The sequence below is a fragment of the Procambarus clarkii genome, chromosome 66 (assembly GCF_040958095.1).
Source record: "Procambarus clarkii isolate CNS0578487 chromosome 66, FALCON_Pclarkii_2.0, whole genome shotgun sequence".
NCBI lineage: Eukaryota > Metazoa > Arthropoda > Malacostraca > Decapoda > Cambaridae > Procambarus > Procambarus clarkii.
In genome coordinates this window covers 26,475,680-26,501,576 of record NC_091215.1, presented here as the reverse complement: position 1 = coordinate 26,501,576, position 25,897 = coordinate 26,475,680, and the positions used below count along the sequence as shown (strand labels likewise).

General features: G+C 38.8%; 2 protein-coding genes across 11 annotated transcripts in view; one reads left to right on the top strand and one right to left on the bottom strand.

Moving 5' to 3' along the window:
- The first annotated feature begins 5,820 nt into the window (after positions 1–5,820).
- On the top strand, positions 5,821–23,425 carry LOC123769353 (zinc finger HIT domain-containing protein 3). 4 transcript variants are annotated; one of them, XM_069309915.1, is made up of 3 exons: positions 5,821–6,104; positions 10,604–10,767; positions 18,798–23,425. In XM_069309915.1, exons 1-3 carry the CDS (start codon positions 6,025–6,027, stop codon positions 19,496–19,498), a joined length of 945 nt encoding a protein of 314 aa, XP_069166016.1. In that variant the 5' UTR covers positions 5,821–6,024; the 3' UTR covers positions 19,499–23,425. The 4 variants fall into 4 exon arrangements, with proteins under 4 accessions (XP_069166016.1, XP_069166017.1, XP_069166019.1 ...); XM_069309916.1 differs by having other exon boundaries at positions 5,824–6,104; positions 18,814–19,392; XM_069309918.1 differs by lacking the exon at positions 18,798–23,425 and adding an exon at positions 14,022–14,747 and having other exon boundaries at positions 5,828–6,104.
- LOC123769147 (cyclin-dependent kinase 17) overlaps positions 22,674–25,897 on the bottom strand; it is a 150,367-nt gene continuing 147,143 nt past the window's right edge. For all 7 annotated transcript variants that reach the window (XM_045760113.2, XM_069309914.1, XM_045760114.2 and 4 more), the window contains one exon: positions 22,674–25,134. In XM_045760113.2, the coding sequence (XP_045616069.1) occupies positions 25,028–25,134 (107 nt within the window). In that variant the 3' untranslated portion in view covers positions 22,674–25,027. The remainder of the gene's footprint in view (positions 25,135–25,897) is intronic.

Below are 25,897 nucleotides of genomic sequence, written 5' to 3'. Positions count from 1 at the left end.
ATGGATAACACGTGACAAAATACTAATGTAATTAGTCGACAAATCATACATATTCCCCAATACTAACATACAATGAGATTATATTATGGTCTTGAACGTATATTAACGTTAACATTGTTTATTTAGGATACAGTGACACTGATAAACGCTGTGTTGTAAGCTGGAAATATGTACAAGCAGTCGACGTCTGACAAGACAACAACAAAATAAAGAAGCTCGCATTGCGTGCCTCGTGTTATTTATTTATTTATTTATTTATATACAAGAAGGTACATTGGGTTTGTGAGAATACATAGCATAGTATTTACAATCTTGTACAGCCACTAGTACGCGCAGCGTCTTATGGGTTGCTGTGTGGCTATTTGTAGTACATGGGAAACGCAATAGATGTCGCTAGTTGTATGTATTTTATAGGGTAGTTTGTTAATGGTGTAATTTGATGCCAACAGATGGCATAAGCTGTCTCTTGTGGCTCCTTTTGATCGGGCTGTTGATAGTGTTCTTTTCTGCCAACAGATGGCATCAGCTGTATTATTATTACTTCCAAATTCCCTGTAATCCTTTACACCACCGCCCGCGGGATGGGTATGGGGTGCATAATAAAGAAATTGAATTGAAACAATGATCTACAAAACCAGTTACTTATGATAAGTGTTTTATACCATGCTGGTATTAGCTAACTGAAGCTCTACAATTACTTTTTTTTATTTTCTGTTGAGGATATCATCATAAAACGTCTGGCTAGGATGTACTACTCTTTGTTGAGGTGTAATGTATGTCCAAATAAATTAAATATTAAAACAACAAAATATGCATCTAATAGTAATTTTACACGAGTATTTTACAAGAGCATGACTTAATCACTTATGATTACTAATTAATTATTTGTATTTAATAAATAATTAATTATTATTTATTATAAAAATAAATTAAGTCCCACTCTGTGAGCGTTTTCTTCCAATCCGCAGAAAGTGAACTTTCTAGTAGTGTTGGCGGTGTTCAACCTTCTGTAGTGATAAATGTTGAAACAAAGGTTATAGTAAAACGGTATACAGAAATATAAAAAGAAAATATATATGAATAACATTACCTTCGATGTTAGTAGTTGTTGTGCAAGTGAGGAGACAGCAAAAATGTTACGGTGTTGGGAGGAAGTCTCTAAGGTACTCTCAAGTTCAAGTTCAGGTATGTTTATTGAGACAAGAAAGAAATACATCTCAAAGGGATAGAGTAGCTTAGGCTATTTCTACCCCCCTCAACTTCAAGTCCCTCAAGGGGCGCACACACATTCAGTGAGTACAAATAGACAAATAAGTACAAGAATCCCATTTAACATTGCATGTTAATATAGTAAGCACCGCATAAAAGTGTTACACTCTTGGGGCAAAATTCTTGTAGCTCCTAAGTAATACTGTCTATCATACCATTATCACACATCCAAACAATTTGATGTGGTACACTACTTATTTCCTTATTTCTATAGTTATCAATAAGTTGACACTCTAATACATAATGTTCTAAGGTGTGGGCGTGCGGCATACTACATAATTTACACTCCTTATCTTTTTCACTGACATCAACACCGTATTGCCAGATATATTTATATCCTAATCTTAATCTCATGTAAATTGTGTTCTTCCAAGTAGACTTTCCTCTGCAGGCGATGAGTCACAATAACGTGGCTAAAGTATGTTGACCAGACCACACACTAGAAGGTGAAGGGACGACGACGTTTCGGTCCAGAATAAAGGAGATATGAAGGATGCTGAGCAGTGATATCACATATTTCTAACCATGCAAGATAACCCAATCAAGCCCCATCCGGGCTACATGATTTGTAGCCCCATCCGGGCTACAAATCACTGGGGATGAAAGGGGGATTGAGGGAAGGTTGCAAGATTGCACACTCATCCAACGAGGGGGAATTAGATCGTTTGTTGAATACTGATTGACTCTACCATAGGTGAAGGACGAATTTGTATTTATTATTGAATAATTCTTAAGTGTGTACTACTATCCACCATTGCCATTCTCTTTACCATTTCTTCACCCTCTTAGTATATCATGATTCTTGTTTTTATTTGTTTCAAGGTTATCTGACATACAACATCAACAAGAGTTTTTTCCGTGGCTCTCTTCGCTATCTCATCAACTACCTCATTCAACAGTATTCCCACATGTGAAGGGATCCACATGAATCTTACTTTATACCCAGTTTTTTCTAATTTCTTAACATTCTCTCTACACTCTATCACAATATTCTGGTGTACTGGGTGTCTGCTATTTAAAGACTCTAACGCTCCTCTGCTGTCAATAAAGAAGCAAGCATTTTTACCACATTTGACTAGTTCCTGTAATCCTGCTAATACACCTTGGAGTTCAGCCTGCGTTGAAGAGACATTGTCAGTTAAGCGGCGTCCAATAACAGTATCTACAGTGCCGATGTCAGTGTACTCCCTGATCAAGGCTCCACATCCTGCCTTCCCATCCCTAGCTACTGACCCATCACAATATACATGTAGAGTGTTTTCTGTAGGTAATTTTCTAATTATACAATCATATGTTGCCCTCAGCTCTCCTCTTTCATACATACTTTTTTTCTTTTGCAAGAGAGTAATTACTACATCTACATTACAATCCTCCCATGGTGGTTTGAATTTTCTCTTGGGCACAGCAATACACTCTGTAATAACATCATACTTTATAACATTAGAACATAAGGTACTCATATATGCTCTCTTCTTTATCATACATTGTTCATTACTTCCCACATTTTGAACCGAGAGGATTAATTCATTAGCTCCCCCACCTCTCATTAATCTAATGGCAGAGGCTACATTGATCTCTGAAATTCTATCCCCCAATACTCTTCAGATTCAACTCCATCCTCATTATCTCAATCATAGCATTTCTTGGGCATCCTAAGATAATTCTCTTGGCTTCATTTTGTACCTTCTCCAACAAGGTACTCTCGTATCTCATGGAATGTGACGGACAGGGAAAAGGTAGTTTTATTATTAATCATGGGTGAAAGTAGAGTGAGAATATTATCTTGGAACGTTAATGGGTTAAAAACTAGAGCGGTGGATGTACACTATTATACTCTTAGAGAGAATATTGACATAGTAGCACTCATACTGGGGAGAGGGATGGTAGCATTCTGAGACTAAATGGCTATACGGTTTTCACTTATATGCTGATGGAGGAACTAGGGGGGTCTCATGTTATGTCAAAAGTACCATACCTGCTGAGATAACTGGAATCCCTCAGAGATATAGAGGTATTGAGAGTATTAGTTTGTGGATACAATTACAAGACCGAGAGTTAAATTTCATTAATCTATACATCTCTGATAGCTCCCTTGATTTAAGATACTTGCCAGATTCTTTCTTTTTCTGAAGATACACTTGTGGTAGGGGATTTTAATGCCAGACATCCAGCTTTAAGATGGAGTAAAGCAAATAGGAATGGTTGCAGATGGTACCAGTTTTTGCAGGAACATGAAGATGTTCAACTGCTGGGCGAGCCTTCTCCTACTCATCTGAGGGGAGGGAGATTAGATTATGCTTGTTTGATAAATGCTGAGGGCATAGAGGGGAATTATCTTACTGTGGATGAAATGCTAAGTGATCATTTTGCCTTACAAATACAGCTTAAACTAGATAAAAAGACCTTCAAAGAAAAAGATTAGAGTTTAGTGAGGATTTGAGCTGTTAATAGCATTATATTGTTGTTTTAATATTAATAAATTATACACGCATAAATTTTGACCATTTCGGACACAAAATGTGTATATATAAGTAACAGGTGTGTGAGTCGGGGAGCAGCCAGGGTTGCCAGATTGGGCTACAAGTAGCGAATTGGGCTACTTTTGAAAGCACCGCGCTCCCAAATTTTTAATTTCGCTACTTGCGACTTTTTGGGCTAGTTTAAAAGCAAGTTGGGCTAGTAATGTTAACAAACTGAATGATGATTATTTATACTTTCATAATGTAATGTGTACAAATCACAGCCGCGTCAAACAGACTGATTGACTAGACCACTTACCACAGGAGGCCTGGTCAGAGACCGGCCCTCTGAGGACGTTGATCCTAGGAACCTTTGAAAGAAAAAGTAACCGCAAGGAAAAGAAACCCTCCCCAGGGACCATAGATTTCCCAACCTTAATTGTCGTTAATACTTCATCCCGAAAGTTGCATCTGGTTCCACAGATCTTCATTAAGGAGAGAACGTTATCTAGAAATGATAACGATAAATGATTGATAAATAATATATATAATAATAATTTTATTTAGGTAAAGGTACATACATAAAGAGATTTTACAAAGGTTTGTTGGCTTTATAGATAGAGCTAGTACATACAATGCCTAAAGCCACTATTACGCAAAGCGTTTCGGGCAGGTGATTGTAATTGTAATTGATAATTGAGAAATGATTGTAAACATCCTTTACAGTTAATACCTTTGTCAGGAAGACGATGGTTGGCAAGGAGCGGTAGTGTAAAGTGTCTGTTAGATCAGTGGGATTCTTTAACAACTCATTACCAAATCGCTTCTTGCTCTTGTGATAGTTTAGTTTAGTTCATTTATTATGCACCCCATACCCATCCTGTGGGCAGTAGTGGAAAGGGTTACAGAGGCACATAATGGGCTCAGGGACTGAACCCCACAATTCATTTAGCTAAGCAAGTTACAATCTTGATGAGCTAGTTACAAAATTCAATATAAGTCGTCACATCAACAATGGGTTCGAGATCGACCTCAAGTATAGGTTCTAAATTAAGCAACTGACATATGTGGAGAGCTAGTGTCACAATTGATATGTTTGTCCTATACACCGCCCCCCATCCAGTGGGCAGCGGTGGATAGGTTACAATCACTTAGTTACTACCTACAGTTAGCAAACTGGGGATATTTGGCTAAAATTTCTGGTAGCAGATCATTTTGAATGAAATATTTACACATCTCTGGAACATTAGTTATAGAATTGTCTCTAAATTCACTTATGTTTTCGCACTCCATCACATAGTGACGGAGGGTGTGCGAATAATTTTGTTGACACAGTTTACATTTGGTCAGGTCTACATCAGCAGATAATGAAAATTCCCAGAGATACTTGTAACCGAGTCTAAGCCGAGCAGTAGTAACATCTAGAAGTCTACTGATTTTATTGGATGATCCATAGATGTGTGGCTCCTCTTGCATGATAGTATGATGATAGATGGAATTACTGGTGTCAATTTCACTTTGACTCAGATCTACAAGATTTTGTTGAAGTCTTGTGATAAATATGTTACAAGGCAACTTATTCAATGTACTCTGATCCCCCAATTAGCTATATTTCACATTTCTCAGACCAATCCTAAATCTTTTTGAAAGTATGAATTGACTTTATCAAAAAGACGAAGCAGATCAGTGTAGCCTTCACACTGTCTTGGAAAACTTCACTCTTGGAATACTCAGAAGAATCATGCATCCTCATCATGCAAAGCTTCATGTTTATTTGGACTACAATTACATATGTCTGCCTCTGGAGAAAGTGGACTTTGGTTACGAATTTTCAACACTTCAGGCAACTAACAGACAAAACAATTTTATAACCCAGGAAAAGTTTCTAAATATTCAAGAAAGATGCCATAATATTTAAGTGAAAGCTTGCATAGAGCTTCTTTCTCGTATTCCAAGTAATGCTGAAACTTTCAAAATCGTGTAGTGTACTCAATATATTAAAATATATTACTTTGAAACCTGTATCAGTCACTAAACAAAAAATTGGGCTACTCTTATTGCAAATTCGCTACTTTTAGACTCTCAGCTCGCTACTTTCAGCAATTTGGGCCAGGCAACCCTGGCCAGGGAGCAGCAGCCAGTGTTGAGTGTTTGGTGTGGCCGGCGCCCGGGGCTCCTCGCCCCACACCTGTATCACACACCCTCCTTCTGATCACCTTACATCTTTGGACACATCTTTGGACCCGCCTCCAAATCAGTTGAAGAAGTAGTAATATTTAGTGAATAATTTCAAACGATGGATGGTGTGGTCAATAAGTGTCAAGTGTGCACTGAAGCTGTCTCCAAGTACAAGTGTCCCAAGTGCAGAGTGAAATAGTAAGTATATGTCTCGTGTCACACCTCTGTACCTGAGCTTGGTGCACCCACACCAGCCTCTCATAAATAATGACCAAATTCTCAATCCATTTACGGGCTCACCATAGCCCGTGCTACATGGACACTTCGTCCTGAGTAACTAAATCTTTAACAACAACTCAATCCAACCAATCAAACTTGCTCACAATTGATGCCCTTCAAATTTCTTGAACAGTGGTCACATCCTTTCTTTAAATTGATTGATATTGATTGATTGAAACATCGTTCAACAACCAGGTACCCATTTTACTGTTGAGTTATACAGGCTACAGTTAAGGATTTGCAATTGTTAAGGATAAATGTCTCCTCTCTGAATGGGGTTTGGTCGTTTCTGACACGAGACGATTCGACAACGCTCGTTTTTTTGTCTTTAATACTATATATATTATTATACTAGGCTATATTAGGTTAGGTTAGGCTGTATTAGGCTCGGTTGGGTTGAGTTAGGATAGGTTTGAAAATCTGTTGGCGAATTGTTTGTGTACGATGTGACTATCTCAGAATGCTTTACCCACGTACTGTGAATAAAAATAATTGACAATAAAATCTAAATACTTAACTAAGGGCAAACTACAAAAAAATAATCTTTGGGGTTAGCCACAGCTTGAAAGAGCATATTCTGAGGCAACCCATCCTCAGGCCAGGATTGTTAAAGTGGCTGTTGGCCTCCCAAGATACATTGATCAATGTTAACATAATGAGTATGTAAAATAGGTTTTATCATTTATATATTAATATTATTATATATTAAAGTTCTGTGTATAGTTAGATGTAGGTTACGTTAGGTTAGGTGTTTAAGTTCTGTTGACGATTATTTGTATTTGAAGTATGTGGCTGAAGCATTTACAACACAGCGGTTTGAACAGAGGTTGCCAGCAAAGCACTGTTTGAGAAATGATTGCACGTCATCAGTCGAGTCGTGCATAAATCATTTTTCATTCATGAACGGAGTTTGGTGGCCGGATTAACGAGCATTTGGCCTTTGTTAATGAGGATGGGCTGCCTAGGGACTGGGTTGCCAAGTGACCTGTAGCATAGTGCATGTGAAAAGCTTAAAAACAAAATACATACTGTATTGAATAGAAAATTATAAGACTGTTGTCTTGCAAATAATTAATCCTGGGCTTAATTTGTAGGCATGGCAAGACATTTGTGATACCTGATGTCCATGTTCACCTGTCCATAAATAGGTACCTGCGTTGAATTTTTGGGAAGATCAGTTGTTGGTCCATAGGTTTCTCTAAAGTTTTAATAGAGTTTCTCCACCAAAATAGCATTTAATGCATTGGTTTTTCATTCATAAATTCTCATTTTATAACTTATTAAATGATACTGGTTTTGACATATTCACAAAGTGTTATACATTAGGAATGTGCAAGTATATCATAAATTAGGCAAAAAATAAGGACCTACCCAAAATGCTGTGTGTGTTAGTGGCTTAGCAAGAATGTACAAATACCAATCTTATGTAATCTCACCAACCCATTGTACCTTCTTGTGTATAAATTATTATTACTATTATTATAGCTTTTTTTTTTTTTACTAGATCCAAATTATAAATAAATAATACATGGTCTTCATTTTGTGGCATTTCAGTATAGGATGTATTTTCTGGTGCAAGACATCTGCCCTTTAAGGTCTTGTCTCACACCTACAACTTCATGTCAGAACATTTCATTGTTCATAAAAATAATCAATAATTTTATCAGTGCAAAAGTTTGTTCTGTACACAGTTTACTTCATTTATTATTCACATCATACCCACCCTTTAGATGGTAGTGGAAAAGGTTAAAGAGGCACATGATAGACTCAGAAACGGAACGAAATTCATTTGAGTAAATAAGTTAATCTTGTATGGCTACATTCAGACATCACTGAACATAATTCAACCAAATTTCGGATGGTTTCAGATAGTCTCCACTACGTGGCCAAAGGCAATAAATTGTTTCTTTAAGGGCTTTCACACCATTTTTACTTTTAATTCATAATAATTAAGGGATATTATTTTACCATTGTTAGGGATAGGAAGTCTTTTTAGGCTTATTTACTCAAGGCCAACGTCTGACCTTTTCCAAGTTGCAACCCACAACAGTTGCCCAATTCCCAGGTACCTTTCTCACTATATAGAGGGAGCCGGTCGGCCGAGCGGACAGCACACTGGACTTGTGATCCTGTGGTCCTGGGTTCGATCCCGGGCGCCGGCGAGAAACAATGGGCAGAGTTTCTTTCACCCTATGCCCCTGTTACCTAGCAGTAAAAAATAGGTACCTGGGTGTTAGTCAGCTGTCACGGGCTGCTTCCTGGGGGTGGAGGCCTGGTCGAGGACCGGGCTGAAGGGACACTAAAGCCCCGAAATCGTCTCAAGATAACCTCAAGATATTACCTAGTTCTATTTACTTTTAAGTGAACACAGGCATCAGGTGTAAGAAAACACCCAAAAATCTGATGTTTATACGTTGCAACATGTTGTGTAAAAGTGATGTATATAATACAGTATGTCTTTGGGAGTGGCAGTTTTAATTTATTTAGGAAATTATTTTTCACAAACTTATAGCATAATTATTGCTTTATTAAAATTGATTCATTCAGTAGGGCTTTACCATCTGAGCACATTTTTCTCTTATGTTATTTATTTATATACAAGAAGGTATATTGGGTTTTACATTCTTGTAAAGCCACTAGCACACTGTTTCACTAAGCTGTTGATAATAATTATATTTTTTTTTATGCATACAGTGGTACCTTGGCCTACAAATTTAATCCATTCCCAGAGACGGTTCGTAACCCGAAAATTCGTAAATCGAAGCGAATTTTCCCATAAGAAATAATGTAAATGGAATTAATCCATTCCACACTCCCAAAAATATTAACTTCAAAGTAAATTTTATACCTAATTTACCCAAATCTTTAGTACTAAAGTATGTACAAGTTATTGTTTACCTTTATTGATGACTTGTTGGTGTATGAAAGATAGTGAGGAGGGGGAGGGGAGGTTAGTGTTTGGAAGGGGTCTCCTTCCATTATAACATCAAGCATTGATGACTTCTCTTGGGTACTTTCTATGGTACGTTTTGCCTGCATACCACTAGGACCTGCTTATGGCTCACTGCTTGTTTTTCTCACTAAAAATCTATATAGAGGCTTGTTTTGCCCTATGTTGCAAGACTTGTCTGTAGGGAGGCATCACAGTGTCATTAAAAAGGTTAAGGCAACGGCCTACTACAGCTTGCTCTGGGTGAATCATTTCAACAAAAGTTTGCATTTCTTCCCACAGTCTACACCAATATTTAATAGTTGAGGAAGGGACATTCTATACTGCCTCCTCCTCCCCTGAAGAAATTTCCTCAGTTTTCTTTTGTTGCTACTCCTTGTGAAGGGCTTGGAGTTCTTCGATGGTCAGTTCTTCGCTGTGTTCCTCCACCAACTCTCAACACACACACAACTCTCACAACACTGTCAATGCCACTTCTTTTTCTAAATTTCTCAAACCATCCCCTGCTCGCCTTAAACTCTTTCGTATCTGCATCACTTGTTCCAGGGGTTTTCTTTAAAAGGTCTTCATACAGTTGCCTTGCTTTTTCACAAATGATGGTCTCTGAAATGCTATCACCACCTAACTCCTTGTCGTGTATCCAAATTAATAACAACTTTTCAATGTCCTCAAGTTTTGTGTTCTTTGTTTTGTGATTGTTGATATGCCTTATGCCACTTTAGCACTCATAATGTTCTTTTTCTTAGCAATTACAGTGCATATCGTTGACATAGATTTGTTGTACTGTCTATCTAGGTCAACAACCCATGTGCCATTTTTATGTTTACGAATGATCTCTTTTGGTTTTTCTCTATGGACATCCTCACATGTTTTCTTGGATTGAACCTTACTATTGGCTTTCTTGGGGACCCATGGTGATATATATAATAATAATTTTTATGTTCAAATACCCAAAAATTACAAAAACACTGAAATTCTTTACAAAGAATTCAAGCACGATTGTCACTAGGCGGGAGGACCTGGTAAACTGAGGCGCAGTCGCTGTGACCCCACACGTTAGGTTGGCCATACACGTGTCAACAAACTATGTTACCTGAGGCAAAGTTCGTAATCCAATTCTGATTTTACGAAGAAATTGGGCTCGTAACCTCAAAAGTTCGTAAAGAGGGGCATTCGAAAGATGAGGTATCACTGTATAGATATAGAACTGTAGGTCTCAACAATGTATGTGAAAAGCTTAAAAACAAAATAATGTATTGAATAGAAAATTATAATATACTGTACGAAATGGATAAAATCTATCTTGGAAATAGAGTTCTGTTATCCTGGATAAGACATAAAATTATTAATATATCTACCATTTCTTTATAAGCTAAATTGACTTGTGAGAACAGAAGCAAATTTTAACTTGTTACTGTAATGCATTTCTTTTCCATTAACCATTTTGATGAAATTCTTTTCTTGATAGTTGCAGTGTGGTATGCTACAAGACCCACCGTCAGGATGAATGCCACGCATCATCAACGGAGTCAGACATTATATTTGAGATTGATACTCAAGGCAGCACCTCAGACAAGCAGATATTGTTCCCTACTGACGATACAGTTATGCCCAAGACATTGGAAAACTTGCGTAAGTGTATCATGTTTTGATTTATCAAACCTTGTATAGTTGAATTATCCTTTTGTGTAATAATTCTTTTAGCATTATTTAACCCATTCACTTATTTCAATATATAGTACTGTACTGTGGTTGATGCACTTCACTGTATATTTAGACACTTACCTTACCATATACTTGTTTCTTTTATGAATGTGTTGCAACTTAACACCTTAGCTAGTTTTAAAGTTTCCATTATTATCAATCAATGTAGTAAATGTAGTACATTTGTAAATAGAAAAAGTGTACATAAAAAGTACAGTACATTAAGTATAGTCACAATAACCATATCAAGTGAACGTTGTTATTATCAGAATTGGAAACGTTAATTTTTAACAACTTGTACAAAGCATTTCAATGCTGACTAAACAGGCGAATATCATTCTAAATAAAAAATTGCGTTATAAGCATAAGGTGAGTGAGTGTCTGTCTCTGGTACTTCAGATTTCTTATGAATGTTGAATTCCATGAGTCAGTACCGAATTCTACTGCTGATTATTTTATCATCCTAATTTTGTGATACAGTATACAGTATATTGTCTTTACAATATATCTTTCTAATTCTTAGGTAAATGTCTCAACAATGCATGTCTCAACATGAATTGATGAGACATTTACCTAAGAATTAGAAAGGTGATATATTGTAAATACACAATATACTGTATATCACAAAATTAGGATGATAAAACAATCAGCAGTAGAATTAATATAAATTAATCGTACCATGATGTATGTATTTGCACACCTCAGCGTTCTATGTCAATAAATTCTGGGGCTGCCCTGGCTCAAAATCACAGCCCACACACACAGCTCGTATAACACCAATCTGACTTCAATTGAACTCAAATTGTCTACCAGTAATCCATCTCTGTGACATTAGTTCCCTAATCATTCCAAATATCCAGCTGGGGATCTCCCTGCTTTCCCTGTTGACAAGTTGTTGTTCTGTCATGTAGAATCACCACCCCATTAAAAATATCACTCATTCTTAAATTGTATTTCCTAATAATTTAATTTATATTTCTGGAAAGTAGGAGTTGCCAGTGATAAGCGAGTGCATGTTCTTTTTTCTTTTGATTATGGCTCCATTAGTTGCTGTCCACCCAGATCCTTGATAGCATCTCGGGTTCAGTTAAACCTCGAACCCCACAAGACCAAGTAACTTTTCAAATGATCTTGTCTTGTATTTCAGGGGTGGGGAGAGAGTGGAGAGAATACCTCAATCCACCTACCAAAATAAAGCATTTACTCCAACTATTAGGCCTGCAAGGATTGCAAATTTACTAATTTGAAAATACAGTTACCCAACTATTTACTAAACCAATCACCACAGGGGGTTAGTACAACAGGGTTTTCAGAGATGGCAATCCCTTGAAGTACAGTACTTGGCTCTGCAAAGACATTAAATTGACCGGGTATTTTTTATACTTCTTGTAATGTACCCGCATGCTTCATTGTTTACTTAACAATGTGGTGCCTCGTTCACTTTGTGTTTGATTATAGCTAACCACTGCTGCATCATTTCAGGGTTTTCTTCCCTTGTGCTCAATATCTGTGTGGCATTGATGCCGATTGCAATCACATGCTTTCTGGGAATAATCCTGGTAGCTCCCTAAAGCTTCCATCTCTGATGTAGGTGCCATCAGTTGCAGAGTTCTCTGGCCTACCGGGGACGCAGAACCAGAACCTGGTAATTCAAAGTGGTGCAGGGAACTGTGGTATTTACATATTAAGTTATTTATTTATGCCACCACCAAGGAACCAACACACTCGAAAACAGCCGTATAATTCTCCAAACTACAGTACAGTATGTAAACAAACTACCGAAAAAGTTATAACCCAGTGCCCGCACGTTCGCCCCCTCTTGTTGGGGGGAGGGGGGGGGTCAGGCCACTTGCTCTAATGAACAAATCCACAAGGGCCGTGACGAGGATTCGAACTTGCGTCCGGGAGCATCCCAGACACTGTCTTAATCGACTGAGCTACGACAGGGTAAAAGAGTTGAAACCAAAGTTCTACTGAACTTACTGGATCCCGCAGCCTCTCCAAGGCACAAACCAGGGTTTTACACAACTCCCCCCTGCACTCGAGCTATGTCAATAGGCCGTTCTCCCTCTTTGCCCTTACATCATTACACACAGAAATCACACTAACGTGATGCATCAAATGAACAAATCCACAAGGGCCGTGACGAATCCTCGTCACGGCCTTTGGATTTGGAACACGGATTTGTTCATTTGATGCATCACGTTAGTGTGATTTCTGTGTGTAGTGTAGTGCACTTGCTCTAGCTTCAGTGTTTTTCTTGGGGTTTCTTTTTGCCTTAGTGGTTGTGTCTTGCATTTTGGTGCATGTGGATCAGGAGTTTAATGCACTTGGAGCTCTTCTTCTGGTGACCATAAATGCCACGGCTCCCTGTGCTTCTGTGAGGGGGACCAGGTTCTGGCGCTGTGTCTCCGGTAGGCCAGAGAACTTCGCAACTGATGGCATCTAGTAGTTGGCACCTGCATCAAAGATGGTAGTTTCAGGGAGCCATCAGGGCTCACACACAAATTGACATTTCAATACATTCAACACTGGTTTCTTTGACATGTCTTGAGCTTCTCTTCAGGCTTGTGGGCTTTGGGGTGCTCTCATGGGCTGTGCTGAGCTTGTGTGATGATTTGGGTAATGCATGTGTGCTCAGTTGATCCCAATCACACCCTAACTCCCAGGGCTGTCACCTGGTAGTGCAGGTGTGTAACTAATGCATGTAACGACTTAACTACAGTACCTGTACTGTGTTCCTGGTTGTCAGGGTTCTTCATATTTTCTATTGTTGTATTTTGCCATGCTTAACCTTTGTAGTGGCTTTTCCTCTTGGGTTTACGTGATCTTGTATACCTTGCTTACTTCACCTCCTTGAGTGGCAGTATATAAATTGTCATACACTGAACAAAAAATGCTGTCTTTTTTCACAGTGCTGCTTCCAAGCCTTGTCTCTTATCATATCCCTGTGCACTGTTCACACTAGATTCTACTTCTTCGCATGTTCACTCAACATACCTGCCAATCGCCTTTGAACCTTCCCCTCGTCCTCTTATCCTAAAATTCACTCAAATGAACTCTTGATCAGTCTCATCTTCTTCAGACTCTTCATATTCAGACCATTTTGGTATTTTTGCCTTAATCTTGAGATTTACTGTTTTTGTATACAGTATTGATATTCGTTACCTTGATAATTACAGTGAAAAGATTGTGTAAGGGGTTGCCTCCTACCCTGAAAGATGTGGAGTTCCCAGAGGAAGTAATATCAATAATAAAGAGACAGCTGCATGTCCGATATTATATTATACTGTACAAGGAAAACATCTTTCTGCAGTGGTGTCAAAAATCTGGAATGATTTTGACCAGAAGATTCCCAGATTTTCAAAATTAAGATCTTTCAGTACCTTGTACAATACCTGTACTAAAATTCTAGCCAGAAATTGCATACACTATAACTTGCACACTAAGAGTTGATAAATGTGATCTACAGTATATGTAAAATTATATAAATGAAATACTGTACTGTACACGTTAATATGTATTATTACTTGCCAAAATATCTCAAGAGAATAGCAAAAAATTCACAGTGCTGCAGGCCTCCCTACCACAAACTCGGTAAAAGTTGTGGACTGGTGATGTAGATAGGGACTCGTCTACAACCACAACACAACTACAACCAGCCATTACAGAGTTTTCTATTTGGGAATTTTGTGATGTGTACTACAAATTATGTTTCATTTTTATATTATTGACTACATGGTTTAGGCATTATTAAATAGACTTTCTGGAATTTGAATTGTCTATTGTATTAATTCTCTTAATGTTGTACACTGTAGGCTATATGGAAACAATACAAAATAGTTAAAAGTTTTTCTAGCTTATTTTGTAATTTAATAATTACACACTTAATACTGTATATGTATTCTTCATTAATATAGGTAGTTCCAGTGTCCTTAAAACTCTGCTGAAAAATTGCCATTTAAGAGAGATGATTAAGGAAGTGGATAGTGCACACAAGACTGACGTTGTCATTCAGAGGGCTATGATGGAGCCCATTTTCACAGAGTTTGTTGATGTTTGCCTGAGCATTGCAGACCCAGTTAAAGATGAAGAGCTTGAGTCAGATGAAGATATGTGATTGTATGATTTATAAATGATAAATTGTAAAAATATGGATGTTTTTTTTTAATACTGTACATTTGTTGTAGCCATATTGTTTTATGTGCAGTCAGCTCATTATCATCCCATTCTATGTGCAGTCAGCTCATTATCATCCCATTGTATGTGCAGTCAGCTCATTATCATCCCATTCTATGTGCAGTCAGCTCATTATCATCCCATTCTATGTACAGTCAGCTCATTATCATCCCATTCTATGTGCAGTCAACTCATTATCATCCCATTGTATGTGTAGTATGTGTCAGGGTGCATAATGTTTGGATGCAGAGGACATACTTAGCACTCCAATAAACAGCATAAAAGTGGAAGATCCGGACAACTTCTTTATGCGTGATATCCATACCCTGTAAATATAATTGATATCAACATGAGTGTGGCAGATTTTGAAAGAGAAATGGAAAACATGCCCATGCACTTGGCTCCGGGTCCAGATTCAGGGAATTCCATATTTATTAAGAAATGTAAGGTGCCAGTACAGGCTGTAGCACATGCACTCAGTATAGTGTGCAGGAAGAGCTTGGACACGGGGGAGATACTAGATGTGCTTAAATCAGCAGACATACCACCTCTACACAAGAGGAGGGAGCAAAGCATTGGCAAAGAATTATAGACCAGTTGCACTAACGTCCCATGTAAGAAAAGTATTTGGGTGTGTGATCAGGAGTTGGGTCACCAGTTTCATGGAGACCAATGACTTCATAACCCGGGCCAACATGGATTTAGAGTGAAAAGAGCATGCCTCTCACAGCTACTTGACCACTACAACAAAATCAGTGAGGCATTAGAAGTAAAACAGAATGCAGATGTGGTGTACATGGACTTTGCAAAGGCATTCAATAAATGTGACAATGGAGTGATAGGACACACAATGAGGACAATGGGAATAACTGGTAAAGTAGGACACTGAATACTCGGTTTTCTGTCAAACAAAACACAAAGAGTAACAGTCAACCATATAAAATTGAATCCAAGTGCAGTTAAAAGCTCTGTACCTCAAGGTACAGTCCTTGCATCACTGCTTTTTCTATTTCTCATATCAGATGTAGACAAAAATACAAGTCATAGCTTTGTATCATCCTTTGCAGATGACACAAAAATCAGCATGAAAATTACCTCTGCTAAAGACATTGAAAAACTTCAAGCAGATATTAATAAAGTTTTTGACTGGGTAACAGAAAGTAACATGATGTATAATAGCGATAAATTCCAGGTACTCAGGTATGGTAAAAATAAGGTCCTTAAACATTACAGAGTACAAAACACAATCAAATATGCCCATAGTAGGAAAGCAACATGTAAAGGTTTTGGGAATAATGATGTCTGACGACATAACGTTTAGGGAACATAACCAAGACAATATTGCATCAGCCAGAAAAATTATAGGATGGATTATGAGAACGTTCAAATCCAGGGATCCATCACAATGGTTGTACTACTCAAATCACTTGTACTGTTCAATCTTGAGTACTGCTTAGTACTCATTTCCCCCATCAGAGCAGGAGAAATTGCTGAAATAGAGGGAATACAGAGAACATATACGGCATACATATACGCGATAAAGCACCTAAATTATTGGGATCATCTCGAAGTTCTCCGAATGTATTCACTAGAAAGGAGACGAGAGAGAGAGATCATATAATATACACATGGAAAATACTAGAGGGGCCAGGTCCCAAATCTACACAGTAAAATAACATACTGGAGTGAACGATATTGAAGAAAATGCAGAATAGAACCAGTGAAGAGTAGGGGTGCCATAGGCATAATCAGAGAACACTGTATAAACATCAGAGGTCCATGGTTGTTCATCATCCTTCCAGCGAGTATAAGAAATATTGTGGGAACAACCGTGGACATAAAGAGAAAACTAGATCATTTTCTCCAAGGAGTGCCGGACCAACCGAGCTGTGGTGGATATGTGGGCCTGCAGGGTGCTCCAAGCAACAGCCTGTTTGAGCAAGCTCTCACAAGTCGAGCCTGGCCTCGGGCTGGGCTTGGAGAGTAGAACAACTCCTAGAACCCCATCAAGCAGGTATCAATCAGGTAATATGTGCAGTGCATTCTTGTACCCGGTGCAGTATGAAACAGTGCATATTGTGTCAGGGTAAAGTATGCAATGGTGCATAATGTGTATGTGGTAGAGTATGCAACAGTACGCCATATGTTCCTGGTTGCAGTGTCCACCACTGTGTGCTATGTACAGCTTCCCTAAACACCACTTTCCCAAGATGACTGTATTGTATTATTCTCCAGCAATATGGAGTGCAGTTGAGTGTGGCTTGTGAAGCCACCTCTTTTGGCCAGTGAGCAAGAAATATTAAGTGTATTCCTTCCTCTAGAGATAGGGATTTGTGGCCAAACTGGGACTTATGAACTTAGCTCGACTCCCAAATGGAAATTAAACCTCGGAATGTAAACCTAATCCAAAGGTTAGATGACTAGAGTTGATGTGACACCAATGATGTTTTTTTATGGCTCATAGCAATTATTTAGTAATCAAATGTGTGCCATAGTTAAATATTTTCTATGTAATGCATGGTAATGTAGTTAAATATTAGGTTCTAAATTTTCAAGGGTGCTTCCTTGCAATTTTGATTAATTTGGTAAGACATTCAGTCCCCAGGGTCCATGCTGTTAAACACCATATCATGTGATGTTGTGTACCTTGACTTTAGCAAAGCTTTTGATACAGTGCCACATGAAAGACTGATTAAAAAGATAGAGGCTCATGATATTAGGGGTGCTATATGAAGTTGGATTAGGACATGGCTATACCAAAGGAAACAGAGTTAGTATAAATGGGGTTAAGTCAGAGTGGGATAATGTTGTTAGTGGTGTGCCTCAAGGCTCTGTCCTGGGACCTCTGTTGTTTATAATATATTTGATTCAGGTTTGAGTAGCAGCATTTGCAAATTTGCCAATGATACAAAAATCGGTAGGGAAATTAAGTTGGAAGAAGACTCACTATCACTTCAAGTTCATCTAAATAGGGTTTTGAAATGGTCAAAAGATTGACAGATGCAATTTAATGCTGATAAATGTAAAGTTTTGAGGCTAGATAATGATAATAGTTACAAGATACGAGCTGGATGGTGTTGAGATTGCAAAGTCGGATTGTGAAAGGGATCTGGGAGTTATGATTAGTAAGAATTTAAAATCAAAGGATCAACGCATGAATGTTCGTAATAAGGCAAATAGGACACTGAGATTTATTAATCGAAGCGTTTGTAACAAGACACCTGGTGTGGTTAACCAGACCACACACTAGAAGGTGAAGGGACGACGACGTTTCGGTCCGTTCTGGACCATTCTCAAGTCGATTGTCACAATCGACATGATCACAATCAACTTGAAAATGGTCCAGGATGGACCGAAACATCGTCGTCCCTTCACCTTCTAGTGTGTGGTCTGGTCATACTTTAGCCACGTTATTGTGACTCGTCGCCTGCACACCTGGTGGTGTTCTTCAGCTATATCTTGCTCTGGTTAGGCTCCATTTAGATTATGCAGTTCAGTTTTGGTCGCCGTACTATAGAATGGATATAAATTCACTTGAAAGTGTCCAGCGTAGGATGACAAAGTTAATTCCCCAAATTAGAAATCTTTCATATGAAGAAAGATTAACAAAGCTTAAATTACATTCACTGGAATGGCAAAGAGTTAGGGGTGACATGATAGAGGTTTACAAGTGGATGAATGGACATAACAAAGGGAATATTAATAGGGTAATAAAAGTATCAACACACGACAAAACATGAAACAATCTCAAGGTCATCCCTCATGTACTTTCTCTCAAGGTCATCCCTCATGCAGACGTCCACCGACCAGCTGTGGACCCGTGGTGGGGCACTACAGGTCCAGACGGACCCCGGGACGACCCTCGGGTCGTTCCCCACACAGAGGCTTCAAGAGTGACACCTTCAGTCACGCCTCAAGTACGACCCCAGTCTGCACTCATGGAGGATCCGCCTCTCAGGCTGTCCTCAGTAGACCCCAATATCACCGGGGTACCCAAAATTGGACCCCAGATGACGATGTCCCACTATCATCAGGACCCCAGTGGTCCCCAGGTTGTCCTGTCGATGACACCACTGGTTGCGGAAGAACAACGACCCCAGTCCGGTCCATTACCATCGGTCCATCAACAACGAACCCTAGTGGACCCCATGTTGCCTGTCATCATCACACGGCAACCTCCAGTGGACCCCAAGCTGACTACGGTGGACTCTGGTTGTCTGTCATTATTAAGACGACCCCAGTGGACCCCTTGTTGCCGGTTCCCAACTTTAGGCGACCCCAGTGGACCCCCAGGTTGTCCTGTCGACGACCCCACTGGATGAACGAGAAAGAAGGAAGAAGAAAGAAGAGAGGAAAGAAGAAAGAAAGAAGAAAGAAGAGAGAAGAAAGAAGGAAGAAAGAAGAAGATGCATGGGCCACCGTGTACGACCAGCCTGTGACGGTTGGCGCCCGGCCCCTAGTGATCGTCATTGGTCACTAGCGGGGCCCAAGAAGATGCTCACACTTGGCACTTAGTCTGGTGCTTGGTGTTGGGAGCACTACACGCAAGGACGCTGTGTCAAGACCAGCCCGGTTGCCTTCATTGGCTGCCACTTGCTGGCAGATACAACATCTTGTGGCCGTGTGTGAGGCAGCGTGACAGTACAGACCGAAGACTCCGTCGAGGGATGTGGGCAGAAGGACGTCGCTGGAAGAGCAGCGCGGGTCTGTAGTTTGGGAGTGAAAATTGCCGCCCCAATGGTCGCGCCAGGACCCCAAAAACGCTGGCCAGTAGATGCTCGGCGTGGGCTGACCCTGACGTGACGGGGGCTGCCGAGTAAGCGGTATAGTGCACCTAGTAGGCTCTTGGCTCTGACCCCGGTTACTAGCGTTGTTGTGGCGCCTTAAGGAGCAGCATCCGGAAGCTGATGATTCGGGAAGCATTGTTACGACCCTCATTCCTGCCTGCAAATCGTGTCTCCCAGTGCCATATCTTCAGAGACTTTTATAAGACATTTTAGTATGCTGAAAAGTATTGAAAAAAATATTTGTTTAAAAAATTGACCCAGTGAAAATTGAACTGAAATATTTTAGCTAGGATTTTGTCATTATTTCTTTTACTTAGGATGTATTTTCTTGTATTTTTTTTTTTTTGCACCTTGTTGACATGTTTATTCTGACTTTTTATTTTATGTCTCCACTAAATGAAGTTTTCGAGTGTGATTCAATCTTGATTGGATCCCACTACAAAAAGCTTCATTTTGGGGGAGATAGGGGGATATGTAACAGTGCAAGTATTTTGCACTCTTTCATGTATAATTGTGAATTATAATTGTGGGTGTGTGTGCATGTGCGTGCGTGTGTGTGTGTGCATGTGCGTGCGTGTGTGTGTGTGTGTGTGTGTGTGTGTGTGTGTGTGTGTGTGTGTGTGTGTGTGTGTGTGTGTGTGTGTGTGTGTGTTGGCAAGGAGGCGCACGGTACGAGGGAGGGTGACCGGCCTGGCTAGTACTCTTGAACAAGGAGAGCCTTGTATACTGCAAGACCTGCCTGGGTCCTATAAGGGTTAGTTTTGCTTCTCGGGCCTTATTTGGGCATGAGGAAGAGAGTACACAGCTTTCCCCACGTTGGGGAGGGCTGGGAGATTCAGTTAGCGACCGCCTTACAGAGAGAGAAGGTGACCAGCCAGTCTTCCTCACCCTGACGGGTGACACTCCAGGCACCCTCAGGGTGTATCCGTCTGAGTTGTGAGGTAAGAGTGTCAGTAATGCATTGTCTTGATTGGGTGTCTTAGTGGTGACGAGCTGAACCATTTAACCATGTATGGTGTGGGCGTGTATGGAGTGGGTGATCCCCCCCCCCCCCTTTTAATTTGGTCAATATTGTGTTAAATAATAGAATGTTAATGTTAAATATCAATTGCTGGAATTTGGAATAATGAAATAATTTGGTAATAAACATCTATGTGTAGAATAACAAACTTGACTTTTGTTCAGTCCTCTTTTTGAATCAATGTCCCCACAAGTAAGAGTTAAGGCTAGAGAGATATCTTGATGAAAAAGTGAAAGATAACTAAATTAAGCAGTGTTCCTGTCGCATTGTTTAAGTGGAAGTGAATGTAGATTCAATGACAGGTGGTGGCAGCAAACATTCAGAACATCTTAGAATATCAGTATAGAATAACATCATCGATAGAGTAGAATAAAATCAGTCTACTCTCCCCTTTCTTTTTATTCCTCCTACATCACTCTACTCCTCCTTCATTCTCTCCCTCCTGCCTCCCCTCTTCCCGTTCGTCTCCCCGTTTTCTATTCCCGCTCGCCTCTCTCTACCTCAGTTCCCGCCTCAACCCCTCCCCATGTTCTATCCACCCATCCCCTCTCTTCTCTTCTCTTCCCTCCTCCTCTCTCCTTCTTCCTTTTTACTTTGTTTTTGATTTTCTACACAAGTCTTCCACCCCCCCCCCCCCCCGTTACATCTGTCTTAAATTTTCACCATCCCAGCCAGGGGTTTTGGTCCCCTTGCCTGCAGTTGGCCCACAGCAGTCTAGGAATTTATGGTAGTTTGGATGGCATTTCATTGCACCTTTCATGTGGTTCTGAGATCTGACTGCATGCCAGTGGATAGCCTCAAAAGAGGGAGTTAATCACTCCTTTTCCTATGGGGTATACTCAGTGGATAGTCTCTCTTTGGGGTTTTGGGGTTTAGTCCTCAATAAAATTCCCATTTGGTGTGGAACCATCAGTTACCACTTTTTTGCTTCCTTTTCTGATGGCAGGGAGGTTGCAGTTAACACTTTCCATTTAGACTAGAATCTATGGGGAGGGGGGGGGGCTACCATTATTTCTGTTCTGTAATGATTAGGTTGGGGATGTTTATGGATCAGGTCATTCCTCCCTTGGTTTCAGCTCTCCTTGCCTGTTGTCCATGACCTCTGCTGTTTCTTGGGCTCCGATTCTCCCGGATGATTATTGAATTGGGATGATTAGAGTCTGTCCACCAATTTTCTCATCTTTCATTTATGAGCCAATTGTATCATTACCTTTTATGTAACTAGGTGGTGGAGCTTCCAGTTGCATCTTTCATTACAATACTAGTACAAGGTGATACAGCGGTTTCTCTGGCTTTTTACTTCTTTGCCAGTGATTTGTGTTCTGTCTTGGCTTTTTAGTAGTGCCATCTTATGCACTTTTGCAGTCGATGTTCCTTCATATCCCTTTTCTGAAGTTTCTCAGGATGCCATTTGGGCTTTTGATTGGTTATTGTCCTTTTTGTCTCTGGGTAGTCATGCTAGCAAACTTTATTTACCGTCTTGGTTTTCTTTGCCTCCCGCTTCAGTTCGTCTTCAAGGTGAAGTTATAGAAGCAAACCAAGACACTTGAAAGGGATGAATTAATTTGGACTAGCTACTCGAGTACTTCTTTTTGTTATACTTCTGTAGGAGACAGTTCAACGAAGTTACCAACAAACTGAAATCATAATAGTTTCCTGTGGTTACAGGTTTGTGTTTATTACATGGTGGAATGAATGTAGTCTCGGTAGTACCCCAGACTTAATGGGGCTAGTTTGGTTGTTAGAGAAGTGGTCATTATGTAAATATTAAATAAGTAATTGTGCAAGCATGAAAGATTACAAAGTTTATGTGCACTGAGAATTTGACTTTGGCTAACAAAACACACTTTTAAGTTTTCTTTATTCATTTGGACACATCATTGACACAATATCATGTTCTTCAACCTATGATAGAAATAGTTGAAAATATACATTATAGTCATAGTCGACACCTGTTCAAAAATATAATTGGTTCCGTTCTAAACATACATGTCAAAGAAATATGGAGGCATTTTCTTTGTTTTATGAAGTATGTGTTTAATAACATTTGCAAATTGTGAGTCCATTAACCAATCCAAAATTCTCTCAAATTCCAGCAGAGAGATCGTTGATAACTTATCAGTTACAAGCCACATAAAATGTTGATACCTAACTTTGTTGTTGTTTAATACAAGTGTCTTGATGGCTCCAGTGATTTGAAACATTCATAAGATTATCTTTGAAGACTCATTTCAAGTTTTGGCTGATGGAAAAATATAGGAATGTATAAGTTACCAGTCATATTTGTTAATTATTGGTGTTGATTTCATTTATAAAATAAATATTTAATATTCTATTTCATAATTAAGTAATCATCTTTTAGAAAGTTGTTTCTTGAATGTTGCCAGTTACTTCGTATTGGTAATAAAAAAAAATTGGTTACAAATCATCTTTGTCCATTATACACTGAACTCTGGGTGTAGTCAACCCAAATCCTTACATTAAATTCTAATTTTGACCTGTTCATTATTTGTAAATAATGAAAATTTGTTATGCATTTGTTTTGGGAGCTGTATAACTATGAATAGTATGGAAATGGGTAAAATAAATGCTTATTGTATGTTGGAATTCATTTAACTGTATGGAATGCATGATTTAGTCATCTACTATGACATACTTTGATCCATTTTTTTTTAATAACTAACTTCATTTGATACACTCAGGCATGACACAGGATGCAATTGTAAACAAAACCTTCTCATATGCTCAACTGGGACTAGCGTTACTAAAGGGCTAAACTTGAGCACACAAGTATGCAGATGGTTCTTAATTTTACCTCCATACAGTATTGAAGGAACACGAGGTGTAGCTGATAACAACCAGAAAGTGGTTACACTGTACTGAATCACTGGTACATAGCTTGAGATTTCTTCAGGTACAAGATAATCTACATACTTTAAATTTCTTTGGGGGTGAAATCAAGTTAGACTAAGAACACTGAAATATATCAAAATAAATGTCAAGGTGTCATAACAGAAAACTTGAAAAAAATATTAAGTCATATATCACAATTTTTAACATATTTATAACTAATTAGGAAAAGCCTATATGGCAACCATACAAAATGAACAATGAGAGATACTTGCACAAGTATCCAACATTATGAAAATGAAGTACTATACATTGCACATAGTTAAAATGATGTTGGGAAGCTTGAGAGTAACAGGGCACAAGTTAATATTTTTATCCAATCACAGATTTTCCTGCTCAGTGTTAGAAATCCTTGTCCCAGTGGAATGCTCTAGCTTGAAGTTATTTTCCTTTTGTCACTTGTCAGTCTACACATTTTCCATAAATTGAATCCATTTTTGTTCTAAGTGATATGTTATCCACTTTCATTGTATTTACTATTACTTTGTTTCTAGAGTAAAAACAGCCATCAAGTTAAAATTTTGAAGACCATTGAGCGAACCATCACAGTTAGGCTACTGCAGCATTGCAAACCTGTATGACAAACATCCAAAACATTGGGATCCTGATGTTGTACACTGTAACTTCTTCATCCATAAGTGAAGATGTGATTACACACACGGAAGTTGGTAGTCATAAAATCTGACCAGCAGATAGCTACCTAAAGTTCACGACCAAGATTATGACAAGGTGATTATTTGAAAGCCATTCAAGGAACAATTTGATCTATTCTCAATTTTGTGTTATGGACTAGTAACCATATATATATATGAAATTAAAATATTTGTAGTTAAATTTCTAAATATAATTGAAAGACTAAAATGTTGAAACTAAAGGTTCTAGAAACCCTGCTAAACTGGCAAAGATACAGTCTACTGATACAGTAGTGAACACCTAGAACTTCCTCCCATAAAACCACCTTTTTAAATTGGATAAAGAGCTCTGATCATAACATCATTCTATTAACATGTCAATGGATAAGTTTCTGATCAATACAAGTTACAGCAGTGTTTCACATTTTCAAAAGATAATTCCAAGTATTGAGGAATCCGAGCCATAGCATGATGTGCAATAGTGTTTCTTCGGAAAAGCTTTATCATCTTTGTTTGTATTTAATACAATGAGTGCTTCACATAAATTACTCGCTTTAGTTTGTTCTTGTGTGTGAAATATATATTCACCGAATCAATCTTTTTAAATTATTCAGCTGGGGCCTGGAGCCAGCATGTTTTAAGGGTAATTTAGTTAGGGTTCAGAAGTGCATACTTTGGCGTCTTGTTTTAGCTTGGCCACCATTGGTTACTTTATAGTTGTGGTCACGTGTGAGCATCAATCCAGGGCAAGAGAAGATCGAATCCTCTGTAAAAGTAAATTAGTTATTTAATATGCAATACAAACATCAAATCAAGCTATACAATCTAAGAGTGGTTCTGGATAGTAAACTTGTGAGAGGAGCCTACAGTTTTAATTATAGACCTGTATCATTGACAAGTATAATAGTCAAAATATTCAAAACCAAATGGGTAGAACACCTGGAGAAATATTGTATAAGACACAGACAGACAGTATGGTTTTCGATCTAGAAGATCCTGTGCAACGAATATACAGTACTTAGTTTCTCTGAAAGAGCCACAGAGGTTTTACAGCAGAGTTGCTTGGGTTGATTGCATTTATATGGACTAAAAAAAAAAAGCACAGGTTTTTTATGGATTCCCACATAAAGAGGTTCTGGAAACTGGAACATACTGGAAGAGTGACAGGGAGGCTTCTTACATGGAGGAAACATTTTCTGACAATAATGATGACAGTAATCAGGGGTATGTATCAGACTGGAGAAATGTCATTAGAGGAGTACTACAGGATTCAGTTCTTACACCAGTAATGTTTATTGTCTACATAAACAATCTACCAGAGGGAACAGAATTACATGAACATGTTTGCTGATGATGCTAAGATACTAGGGAAGATAAGAAACTTAGAAAATTGTCATTTTGCCCAGGTCCTCTTGAAGGGCAAAAGTATATGGAGCACAACTTAGCAAATGGGAGTTAATGTCACATCATAGAATGTGGAATGGGAGAAAATAATAGGCCCCACACAACTTGCAAATTATGTGAAAAGG